The 12,763-nt window shown below is 37.7% G+C and overlaps 1 protein-coding gene across 5 annotated transcripts in view; it reads right to left on the bottom strand.

Moving 5' to 3' along the window:
• The window catches only part of Zc4h2 (zinc finger C4H2-type containing), a 48,088-nt gene that overhangs the window by 31,302 nt on the left and 4,023 nt on the right, over positions 1–12,763 (bottom strand). For 2 of the 5 annotated variants that reach the window (XM_013068317.3, XM_087208143.1), the window contains exon 2: positions 489–522. The exons of the other annotated variants lie outside the window; for them this stretch is intronic. In XM_013068317.3, coding sequence (XP_012923771.1) covers positions 489–522 — 34 coding nt within the window. The remainder of the gene's footprint in view (positions 1–488; positions 523–12,763) is intronic. 5 annotated transcript variants of the gene reach the window in all.

The raw sequence follows: 12,763 nt of genomic DNA on the forward strand, positions 1-12,763 counted from the left end.
CGGCAGCGGCCCTGCTGGCACCCATGGAGCTGCGTGAGAAGGCGCCCTAAAAGGCGGCGCGCGCGCACCCGGCCAAGGACCCCAACACCTACAAAGTGCTGTCGCTGGTGCAGACTCACGCTTGCTGACTACCTTCATCTTTCTCAAGCTCCGAAAATGGCATGAAACTTGACTCTCCCTCAAGGTTCCTCCTTGATTCAAATATAAATGCTTCTGTAAGAAGACAGCTTCATCTTAGGATTCAAAGAATCCTAAAAACTTTTAACAACAGCTTATAGCTAAACACACACACACACACACACACACACACACACACACACACACACACACACACAATGGCACCGTGACCCAAAAAGCAGAAATATCACACCGTAGAGATAAGCAGTAATGTCAAGTAGTGGCATTATTAGACACATTGTAAAATCTTGACTATTTTTGAAGAAAATGTGGAAGAAGTGGGACAGGGATTTAGCTCAAAGGCACAGTACCTGCTTCGAACGTTCAAGGTCCTGAGTTCAATCCCTGGTACCGGGAAAAAAAAAAAAAAGACAACAAGAAAATATGGAAGAAGTCATAGTGAATTAGAAGAACATAACCCTCCCTTCCTTCCTTCCTTCCTTCCTTCCTTCCTTCCTTCCTTCCTTTCCTTCCTTCCTTCCTTCCTTCCTTCCTTCCTTCCTTCCTTCCTTTCCTTTCCTTTCCTTTCCTCTTCCTTCCTTCCTTCCTTCCTTCCTTCCTTCCTTCCTTCCTTCCATTTCTTGAGATAGAGTCTCACTATGTAGTCCAGGCTGGCCTTAACTCACTGTGTACCCCAGCAGGTCTCCAATTTGCGGTGCTTTTCCTGCCTCAGCTTCTCCAGTGCTGGGATTACAGGTGTACACCACCATGCTTGCCTGTTCTTGGTATTATTTCTTGTGTAATTGGAGTTCGGTTTAGGAAGTCCTTAGGTATGCCTGTGTCTTCAAGTATTTTTCTTATTTTACCTTTCAGAAAACTCAGTGTTTCTGCTTTTATATCTGGGCCTTTGCCCCACTTTTATTTAATTTTAACACAGGGTGAGAGACATGGATCTAGATCCATTCTTCTCCACATGGTTAACCAGTTTTCTGAGCACCATTTGGTGAAGAGGCTGGCTTTTCTTTGGCCTTTGTTTTTAGGTCCTTTCAAAAATCAGATGGCTACCTCATCTTTGACAAAGGAGCAAACCACCCTCACTGGAGGAAAGATAGCCTATTTAATAAATGATGTTGGGAAAACTGGATTTCAACCTGCCAGAGATTAAAACTAGACCCATATCTATCATCATGCACTAAACTAAGATCAAAGTGGATTAAAGATCTAAATATTAAAACAGAAACACTGAACTTACTGGAAGATAAGTTAGGTAGAACTCTTGAAGATATTGGCATAGGAAAAGACTTTATGAACAAAACTTCACTAGCACAGGAACTAGCACAAAGAATCAACAACTGGGATCTCATCTCATTAAAAAGCTTCTGCACTATAAGAGAAACCACCAACAGAGCTAAGAGACAACCTACAATGTGGGAAAAAACTTTTAGCAGTTGTAGCTCAGACAAAGGACTACTATCTAGAATATATAAAGAATTGAAACAAATCAGACCCCCCCCAAATTCAAAGACCTAATTCAAAACTGGGCATCTGAAATGAACAGACATTTCTCAGACAAAGAAGTAAAAGCAGCAAATAAACATATGACAAAATGTTCAACCTCACTGGTCATTCGAGAGATGCAGATGAAAACAACACTGAGACTCCACCTCACCCCAGAAAGAATGGCTGCTATCAAGAAATCAACCAATAACAAATGCTGACGGGGCTGTGGGGAAAGAGGAACCCTGCTCCACTGCTGGTGGGAGTGCAGACTGGTGGGACCACTGAGGAAATCAGTACGGCGATTCCTCAAAGAACTAGGACTAGGGGTCCCATTTGACCCAGCTGTTCCCTTGCTGGGTGTCTTCCCCAAAGAATTAAAAGAATCATACCACAGTGATATATGTGTACCCATGTTTATGGTGGCAGAGTTTGTAATAGCTAAAGCTTTGAAACAGCCCAAGTGCCCTTCAACTGGAAAAAAGATTAAGAAGATGTGGGCTTTTTATAAAATGGAGTACTACTCAGCCATAAAGAATGAGAAACTAGAGACATTTGTAGCTAAATGAATGCACACTGAAGTCATACTCGTGAGTGAAATAAGTAGGACACACATGTCCAAAGAGGTCCAAAGAGGTAGGGGAAGTGGGAGGGGAAGGGGAAAGGAAAGAAGGGAAAGGCAAAATTATGAGAAAAGGAAAAAATGGAAACAAAGTCTTTGTAAATAGGGAAAGATGGAGGGGGTGAAGGGAGGGCAGAGGAAGGGGGAAAATCAGAACCAAGATACATCATGTACAGGTACAATCACCCAATGATAAATGTAAACATATTGTATACCTAAAATGTACCAATAAAAGAATGTAAGCCAAAAAAAAAAAAGAATTCTTTGATACAACAGAAACTTCCACAATTCAAAAGACACTTTTAAAATAATGAGAAGACAAGTCTGATAAAGGACCTGTTCAGAAAATATAAAAACACTCAAAATTTACAATGGCAAACAATGCAATTGAAAAATGGGCAAAAGCTTTTAATATAGACACTTCACCAAAGAGGACATATGGATGGTACAAAACCTATGAAGGGATACTGAGCGAAATAAGTCATTAGGAAAATCCAAATTAAGACTACAATGAGATACTACTTCACCCCACTACCAGGGTCATAATGTCTTTTCAAATATACAATATCAAGTATTGTTGAAGATGTAGAGAAGCTGGAACTCTCATACACTTCTTCTGGGAATAAGAATTGGGACAAACACTTTGGAAAAAATTTTTAAAGTATTTTAAAAAGTTACACATACACTTATATGAAACAGACATTTCACACCTTGGAATCTAAACAATAGAAATGAAAACATATTTCCATATAAAGGGTTATAGGCAAATGTTCACAGTAACCTTTTTTTCACAAGGGCCAAAAAGGCTGAAACAATCAAAATGTTCATCAACTGCAAGTGAACAACCAAAATGTGGTATATACAAACAATGAGAAATTTTTGTCAATAAAAGGGAATAAAATACATATGCTCCAATGAGAATGAATTTCAAAAACAGAGTGCTATGTGAATAAAAGCAGATTCAAAAGGCACATTTGTATAATCACATTTATATGTGATGTCCAGGTAAGGCAAACCTATAGAGACAGATGGACTATTACTGATTGTTTTGATCTGTGAATTAGAACAGATTATTTGCTGAAACTGGGCCTGAGAGATAACTTAGGGCAACTGAAATATTCTAAAATAGCATTGTTATGATAGATGCACAGCTATGTAAATGTATTAAAATCATTAAATTATGTTTTTAAATGGCTGCTTTCTATTGTACATAAATTTGGACTCAATAAATATCTTGCAATGGCTGCTTACTACAGTCAGAATTAAATGTAAACCCATAGTTCCCTCTGATCCCAAATTCTAAGCTTTTTCTAGTTCTCTTCTGATATTTTCCCAACAAAATAATGACTGGACAAAAGGCTTGAGTAGAAGGAAAGGATTTTTAATGAGTTGATTGATTGAGGTGCCCAGGAGGAACGGAAAAGGGATTAACAATAAAAAGAAATATGGACTTCTTACCCTCAAGGTTGATTCTCTTTACTAAGCTCTTCAGGATTCATATCTAATACCGATACTTTAACAATTAGCCTATAGTCTGGGCTAAGATTAAATCTAAGCAAACAGTGTGACTTTCTGAAATCTAGAGAGAGGGCATCATCCCAGCCATCTGCATAGATGCACTCACACATTAGGTTCCTTCACTTTACAAATTCCAACAATCAAGAAGACAACCAAATTATTGAACCAGTTCCATTAAGCCAGCAGTATTGCTGGCTCCTGTATTGCCATGAATAAAACCTCTTCTTTCAAATAAAATAACTTATTCAATATAGAAAATAGAACAAATCATAACTATTATGGTTGAAGTGGCAGTGGTTCCCAAAATCTTTATATTCTCTTCAAGTCCAACCCCCAACTGAGTCACTAGAGCGACCCATGATAAATTTTTCTGGAGCCCACCGGGTTGCTCAGAACATTATTTCAAAGGCACTAATAAAATCCATCCTCTTTTTTTTTTTTTCAGAGAAAACAAGTGAAGATCCACAATGGGAAAGGAACTATAACAGCATATAGCCACAACCCTCTGGGTCCTCTAAATGTATGTACTTAGTCACAGCAATTTCAAATGAAGATAATTATACGTGCAAGAGCCTTGTAGAAACTGGCAATTTACCATCTCTCTTTTGGCTATAAGTGGCCCTGCACAATTATATTTGGAATGCTAAAAAGTTGAATGAAAATGAATCATAAATCCATCAGTAGCCTCAGAGAAAGTCAGTAAAGTTTGGTTTGGGGAGCATTTCATTCATTCAGTTAGCATTTATTAAGAGTCTATATATAAGTGTCAGGAGCTGGGAAGGAATCAAATGTTAAGAAAGGTGTCACTTGATAACAGCTTTATTTAATAATAACAGCTATTATATTTGTGGAGCCTGTGCTGGGCATTTTATATGCTATGAAAATCCCCATTATAACCATACAAGCAGGTATGTTCAGCTTTATTTTCACAAAGGAAACATTTGAAGTTGAGATAAGTAAAGTGACATGCCTAAGATCACAAATTCAGGAAGTGAAAAATCTGGTGTTGTGATCCTGATCACCTTTCTATCTCACAAAGGAACTTTCATCATATGATGAATTTAAACCCATGAAAAACAAGCCAATAGGGTAAGTTTTTGTTCTGGCTTAGTCATCAATTTTCAGGATGAACTAAGGCATATCATGGAATTGCTTAAACCTTAGAAATTCTACCTGGGTAGTAGTGTAGCCTTGCAAAATAAATGTTGAATGAGTCCATGGTATAATGTCTTTGAAATGTTTGCCATTACAAGTGAGGAAAGTATCCAAGTCATTATTTGATTTTTTTGTGTAGTATCTCATAGTGAGATCATCTCAAAAGATCAAAGTACAGCTGGTATGGCCACTCAATCCCAGGAAAATCACAAGATATTTTCTGATGGTTTCTAAAAATCACTGGGGACTCAGTCTTCCTTAAAACTTTTGAAACAGCATTGCTGAGATTCCTATGCCACAAGCTGTTTGGACAAAGTCATTATCTAAGAATTCATCTAACTACTTTCTTTCCAAATGACTCCTTGGTGGCTATTATCAAAGAAAAAAGGAGAGGTGCTAATAGCATAGATCATCTATCTGGAAGAAAATCAACAGGCTCATCAGTCATCCAGCTTCAGAGATGACTCAGCTCCAATGATTACTCAAAAGGCAGGGTAGAGCAAGGGGTTATGGTGCACACCTGTATTCCCAGCTACTCCACAGGCTGAAGTAGGAAGATTGCAAGTCAAAGTCCAGCCCTGGCTACATAATGTGATAATAGCTCAAAAGAAAGGGCCTTGATGTAGCTCAATGCTCCCTGGGTTCAATTCTCAGTTTTATTTTTTAAAAAAAAAGAGAGAGAGAGAGACCTGAAAGACTTGAGGATGGATAAACACATGGAAAGACACTGGCTAGTGGAAATATATGAACCTGAATTTTGAAGAGGCATAATTTTTCAGGCCTTACTTAAGAATGCAGTGATTCTGCAAAGTGTGGTCCCTGGACCATCAGCAACAGGATTGCCTAGGAACTTGTTAGAAATGTAAATCTTCAGTCTGTATCCCAGGTCTACAGAATCAGAGACTTTGGGGATAGGGCTCAACAATCTATAATTCAGTAGTTCTGCAGGTGCAACCTGATGCATGGTCAAGTTTGGTCACACTACTAGTTATTTGGATGCGTGGGTCACAGAGAGAGAAAAATAAAGAATGACTTCCAGATTTTAGGATGGTGGAACATTTACATGGATAGGAAAGACAGAGAAAGGAGGTGGTCTGCAAGAGGGCCTGGAGCTGAGAATTCTGTTTGAGGTATATTTGAGATACCACTGGTATATGCAGGGAGGGTGGTTAAGTGGATAGTTGGATATGTGAATCTGGAACTCAGGAAGAGATCAGATCTACTGACTTCGTTGGATGACTCTTCAAGTCAGGTCCAATTTCTCCTAAGTAAAAGGCCTCCACAGAATAGCCCAACCCTGTATACGACACAAAACAGGTGCTCTATAAATGTCACTGAATGAATAAAAAGGAGCCACCTTTTCCTACTTCCTCCAGTCTGGTGAGAACATTAAGTACCAAATGTTCTTCCATTTAATAATTATTCGTTCATCTGAAAAAAACAGATACTTTCAGAAAAGCAGGTTTCATACAACAGTTCACTTTGAATACTTTGTTATAGCTCAATACCAAATGCCAAGTCATTTCCATTTTTTCTCCTGTGGTCAACACCATTTGGCTTAACTTGCCCATCTCTAAGTCCCAGAGGTTCCAGCTGTCCTATGACTTGCTCTCGAATGAGCACTGAGAATGAGTCAGTTCTCAAGCCCAATGACACAGGAGCTGGCTGAGAGTGCCAGAGTTCTAGCTGAAGGACTAAAGGAAAAAGGAAAGGAACAAAATGAGGGGGAAAGCAGAATGGGGCAAGGGAAAAAAGAGGAAAGGAAGAGGACATATGTCAATTTAAAACTGCATCATAAGGCAGGTTAACTTGAGTGCTATAATAAATCTGCCTATAGAGCCCAAAGAGACTGATTTATTTGGACTGGGAAATTTGAGAAAGTTTTCACACGAGATGGAATTTCATCTGGGTGTTCCTTGAAAACTGAGTAGGATTTACAGGCTCAGAATGAGGAGGGGCAATCTAGAATAACAAATCTATGCTCTCAAAGGCTGGAGGAATGGAAGTACAACAAATAGTGAAGAATTTCTGTATGGCTAAAGTATACAGTGAAGAAAAGAAGGAGTAGTAGTTAAGATAGGAATGGTGAATCTAGACATAATTTGTAGGGCAGAGTCAAGAATACCATGGTAATAATGATAGGCAAACATGTGTCCAACTGATATATAGTAACAAATGATCTAAGTTCTATGAATTTCAGATCAAGATCTCATATACAGGAGATCAAAAAATGGTAGAGCAGTAAGTGCCAGCAACTCAGCTTCCCCAGGACAAAGTATCCAGAGTTTGCAAAACAGTAGCTTGGAAAGGAATCAAAATGAGAGGAGGTTACACAGGAACCAGGAGGGAACTGACAAAGGAGAATAAAAAAGTATTAAGTGATACAAAAAAAATAGATCACATCATGGAGGAGAAAGCAAAATCCCTGCAGATGTGGTGTCACCAACAATGGCTGGCCAGCTGCCAGTCAGGAGACAAAGTGAAATAAAACTTTTGGTTCATGGAGAGCGAGGGAACCACACTGGGGTCAAGAGAATCAGTGGGAGTTGGAACCAGCAAGGAAAATAAGAGTCACTGCCTCCAGAATGGCCTTCCACAGTCAACAGTTGGTGAGTGACCTCGGTACAGTGCCCACCATTGGCAGGGACACCACTGTAGCGAAGAGCTGAGTGTTTAAACCTGGGTCCCACAGCAGCACCTTGCCTCTAAGCCACACTCTATACTGTCAAGCTCCTACAGTGGATTAGGGTAGGACAGCTATGGGAGACAGCTAGTGGAGAACACACTGGAGGGAGTCCTGCTGAGGAGCTGGACCTGGTGAGTGTGGACCCAACTCCTGCACTCAGAGGCCATTTTTAGCCTGATTTGGATGGAACCTCATATTGGCACCCTGTTCTCACTGTAAGCTAATGTCTGCAGACTATACACTTCTGGGAGTGGAGTGCCACGTTAGAATGCTAGCATAAACAAAGATACATCCTGGCTTGAACTCTACTCCTTAAACTTAGGCTGAGGAAAATAGCAATGTATACAAAGAAAATAGAAAACTTTCTTTTATTATTTTTATTTTATTGCATTATTCTTTATTTTTAAATTTTTTGCTGTTTTCCTCCTTTTGTTCACCCCCATTTTAATTCCATTGTTTCCCTTTTTTTTTCTTTTCTGAGCATGTCTATTTGTGTATGTGCTTCTTTTCCTCTTGTCTTTTTCTTCCAATATAGTTTATAGAGGGTAAGGGAATTCTCCTTTGTCCTTTTATATCCCTCATATTTTTATCCATGTCTTTTCACCTGACTTCTTTCTCCTGTTTCTTATTCTTCCTCAACTTTTCTTTCTTCTCTCCCTTTTCATTTTTTCCCTTTAATTTCTTCTCTAATGTTTATACAAGTCATAGAATATTTTTCATCTCCATTTCTCACTATCTATTTTGTAGCCAATTTTCCCTGTTATCCCCATCTAAATATAGAGCCTACCATTTTCATCGTTAGGATCCTTTGGCCTCCTCCATCTCCCACTACCCCATATCACACAACAGAAGACTTTTTTTAAAAAAGATTTTTTTCTTTTCTTCTCTTTCCTCCCTCTAGTATTACCCAGTCCCCAACCCCTAAAATTTAGATAACTAATTCTATAAAATTACTCTTTAATGCTATTTTTCATCATTAGAAGAGACATAGCCATTGCATTTAGTGCATATTAACTCTGGGTCAGTACTTGGTCTGTTATGATGCTTATACTATAAACATGAATTTCTTCTCTAGGCTAAACAGAGACTCAAAACATGGTCTCGTGGTATGTTATTCCACAAGTAGGCCTGATAGACACCGCTGCAATAGATTAGCTTGTTACTACTGATTTGACTGCATAGGAATAATCCTGAGTCAGTGGATAATTTCATGCCAGTAAATCTATCTTCCTATTCCACCATTATACTCAGGGACACAGATAGCAAAAGTTCCCAATCCAAGATCTCAGACTAAAACAGACTTTGCAAAAATTTCTACAACTTGGAGGAAAGAAGTCCTTAGTCTGAGTTAGCTTCAGTATTGCAGCAGAAGGATCAGAGGTGTTATCTGGGTGTGAGCACTCATACTCTCTCACAACCAAGCTATTTGGAAAACACATTGTGTCTCATTAGAATATTTAATCTGTGCTTCTATCAGACATTTCATAGGTTTAAGTTTTTGTATGTTTCTTGATTTATTAATAATGTGGGGTTATCTTATGTCCTTTTATGACTTCATGCATTTATTAGGTTGTTACACTTATATATTTGTCCATTGGCTTTGATTCCATAAGTGTCTAGGTTCTGCCCCTCACCTCAGCTCTATACGTAGTTTCTTCTCTTCAAACACCCCAAGACAATACTATTAACACGTCTCTTTATTCTTTTTCCAAACACATAAACTCCTCTTCACAAATTTTCCACACTTAGCTCCCTCACAGTCACATTTATCTTTTCTAGTATTAACCCTAGGTCCTCCCCATCCTAAGCCTTTGGCTCTTCCATACCTTACCTAGCTTATTGTCCTCCCTATCAGCAGGTACTGATAAGTACATAGCTTTGCTCAATAACAAAGTTGATCTCCTTTCTCCGATATCTCACTCTTGCTTCCACAAATATTCTCTGAAAACTCTCAATACTAACCCTTCAACTCAACTAAAAGTACTTCAATAGAATCAGACCTCACATCAACATTTTTTTCTCATCTACCACTATTCCTCCCTTGAAAATTCCCCCTTGCTGTCTAACACTTCTCATCCAACCACTTCCCATTCTCCTCACCCCATGTCACTTACCTCCAGGCAGATCAATGACACATTATAAACTGTCACAGTGTGCACAGAAGAGAGACAAAAGGGGCAAGTGTAACTGCAAGGACTATTATATAGAAGTATTGCAAGAGTGAATCTGAAGATGCTGATATAATAAGAAGCAATTCTTTTGGCAAAACATAAGCATAGAGTCCAAATCAATTAAAGTAAGTAACAGAAGGAGTAAATACTAGCATTGGACATACAAAGCTAAAAATTATTCACAGGGAAGCAACACCCTACTAAAGTTTTCCAAATATGCCACAAACTCTCCTCACTTCTCTAGTCCTAAACCTGAAGTACCCCCCAAAAAGGAGGGGAAAAGAGAAATATATATATATATATATATGATATGCATACAAAACAAAACACAGATAGACATAGGAGCATGGAGAAGCAATGAAATAGAAGGTCCCTGAATTCTCCCAAACATCCCAAGGCAGAGCAAGGGGTCACAATGTGAGAATAAAATAAATACCAGGTAGCAAATATCTATGAAAAATTCATAGAAAAGATGAATAAAATAGATGAGTTCAAAGATAAAATGAATCAAAAGTTCACAGCAATCTCATTCAATGTGCCCAAGGTGAATTTCAGGAAAATAGGTTAAAAAAAAACTGGATGAGCTAACCAAAATAGTTTAAAATTTGAATGACAGATTCAACAAGGATATGGAATCCTTGTAAAGATGTCATACAGAAATACATGAAATTTAAAAAAAAGTGTAGAATTCATAAATTGTGGAAATGACCAATGTGAAGACAGGTTGTCTGATATTGAAGACAAAAAAGTGAATTAAAATAAAAAAATCAAACTAAGCTAAAAAGAGAAAATAAGAGAATAAGAGAAATTTATCCAGCAGCTACCAGATGAAAATAAGACCAATCTATGGCTAGATGGAGTTAGAGAAAAATTTAGAAGAGAGCACAGATGGATTTAATAACATGTTTACAGAAACCATAGATAAAAATTTTCCAAATATGAGTCTAAAATATAGTTAAGCTATGCTTACTTATAGAACACCAAAAAAGTCATGAAAAAAGAAGCTCACCAAGGCATATTTCTATTAAACTAACAGATGTCCACAATAAAAACAGAAGTTTAAAAGCAGTCACAGAAACCCCCCCCCCCAAAAAAAATCACATATAAAGGTAAACCAGTTACGAATCACAGTAGACTTCTTAACACAAACCCTAAAGGCCAGATCTTTGAGTGAAGTATTCCAAACCCCTAAGAGCAAATAACTTCCAACCTAGATTAACTTAACCAGCAAAGATACCCTTCAAAATAGATGGAGAAATAAAGTATTTCCTTTAAAAAGACCAGCTCAAAAGATAAATGAATACAAACAGTCAATGAATATATAAAATAAAGTTCAACATCTCTGGTCATTAGAAAAATACAAATTAAAAGAATGTTAAGATTTCATCTTACTCCAGGAAGAATGGCAATCATTAAGAAATCAATCAATAACAGATGCTGGTGTGGCTGTTGTGAAAAAAGAATCCTCCTTCATCGTTGGTGGGAATGCAAACTAGTATAACCACTATGGAAATCAGTGTAGAGATTTCTCAGTGAACTGAAATTAGAAATTCCATGTGACCCAGATGTCTCCCTGCTAAGTATCATCCCTGAAGAGCTTAAGTCATCATACTACAGCAATATATGCATACTAATGATTATAGCTACACAAATTTGTAATAGCTAAATCCTGGAAGCAGCCTGTATACATATCAACAGACATTTGGATAAAGAAAATGTGGTATCTGTATAATGAAACACTACTCAGCTGTAAAGAATGACAAATTTGACCCATTTGTAGGAAAATGGATACACCTGGAAAATATAATGTTGAATAAAATAAACCAGATACACAAGCTTAAATACTGTACGGTATTTTTCATTTGAGTGAGGCACAGTACAAAGAGAATAATAAAGGATGGATAGAAGGGGACAAGGGGTGGATCTCTTGCAATAGGGAAGTTATTTATCCAAGGAAACAATGGCAAGGGGTGAGAAGGAGGGAAAGGGAAAATAAATAGAATAAATATATGCCATTTCCAGTAACCAAATAGCCTCAATTAATGTAAACATTATATGCCATATCATGAGCTAAGTCTATTATCAATAAAAATGGAAAATGGGATAGAGGAACTGGAGGAACAGGGAGGGAGGAGGAGGAAAGGGTTTTTTAAAAAAAGAAACAAGCTGTGTGTATATATATATATATATATATATATATATATATATCCACTCCCCAAGACAATTGTAAAGTGCATGAACTGCAAACATGTACTAATCATGTACTGAGTTATGACAACTTCTTATATTTGTTGATAATTTTCTTGGTACAGTGACTATATTCACTTTCTTGGTTTCATTATTGCTCTCCTCCCTTTTCCCTCTTTTCTATCTCCTGTCTTTTTTCCATTATTTTCTTTGTTCTTCCACATACCAACATGCTCCTTCACCACCACTTTAAAGCCCACAGAATACAATGAGGAAATACAGTGGTATTTGGAAGCTGAGGTCTGAAGGACAATGTTGAAGTGTGGTTGGGGTTAGGCTGGACATATGTTCAAAGTCAGGAGGAGAGAATGGGCTATGATAAGAGAATCCAAACCTGGGTCTTTTCCCACTGCAAATCCTACCAGTGATGTTTGCGAGTGCTAGATATGAAAGTGTATGTTTCTAGGCCTCACTCCAGGTGTATGTAGGCTTTTAGTTTGGCTTCATGAGGTGATAATGCCATCATCATTGCTACTTCAGCCCCAAGAACATTAAATTTGTAAGAGAAAGAGCTGCTCTGCTCTTTAATATAATTTTAAGATCTTTATGATAATGACAATTATAATTTAGAGTAGTTGAAGAACTGTGAATAATGGTCAACCAGATCATCAGCATTTCTAAGGGCATTTAGTGATATTGAAATACATGTACCATGTGAACAGGAGAATGTATTAATTTTTTCCTAGCTTTGTCATCATGGATAAGTTGCCTAACCTGTCTGAATCTGTGTCCTTATCTGAAAAATGTGTA

This window comes from Heterocephalus glaber, unplaced genomic scaffold, assembly GCF_053883595.1.
Source record: "Heterocephalus glaber isolate CG9 unplaced genomic scaffold, H.glaber_assembly_v1.0 deba00000936, whole genome shotgun sequence".
NCBI classification, from domain to species: Eukaryota; Metazoa; Chordata; class Mammalia; order Rodentia; family Bathyergidae; genus Heterocephalus; species Heterocephalus glaber.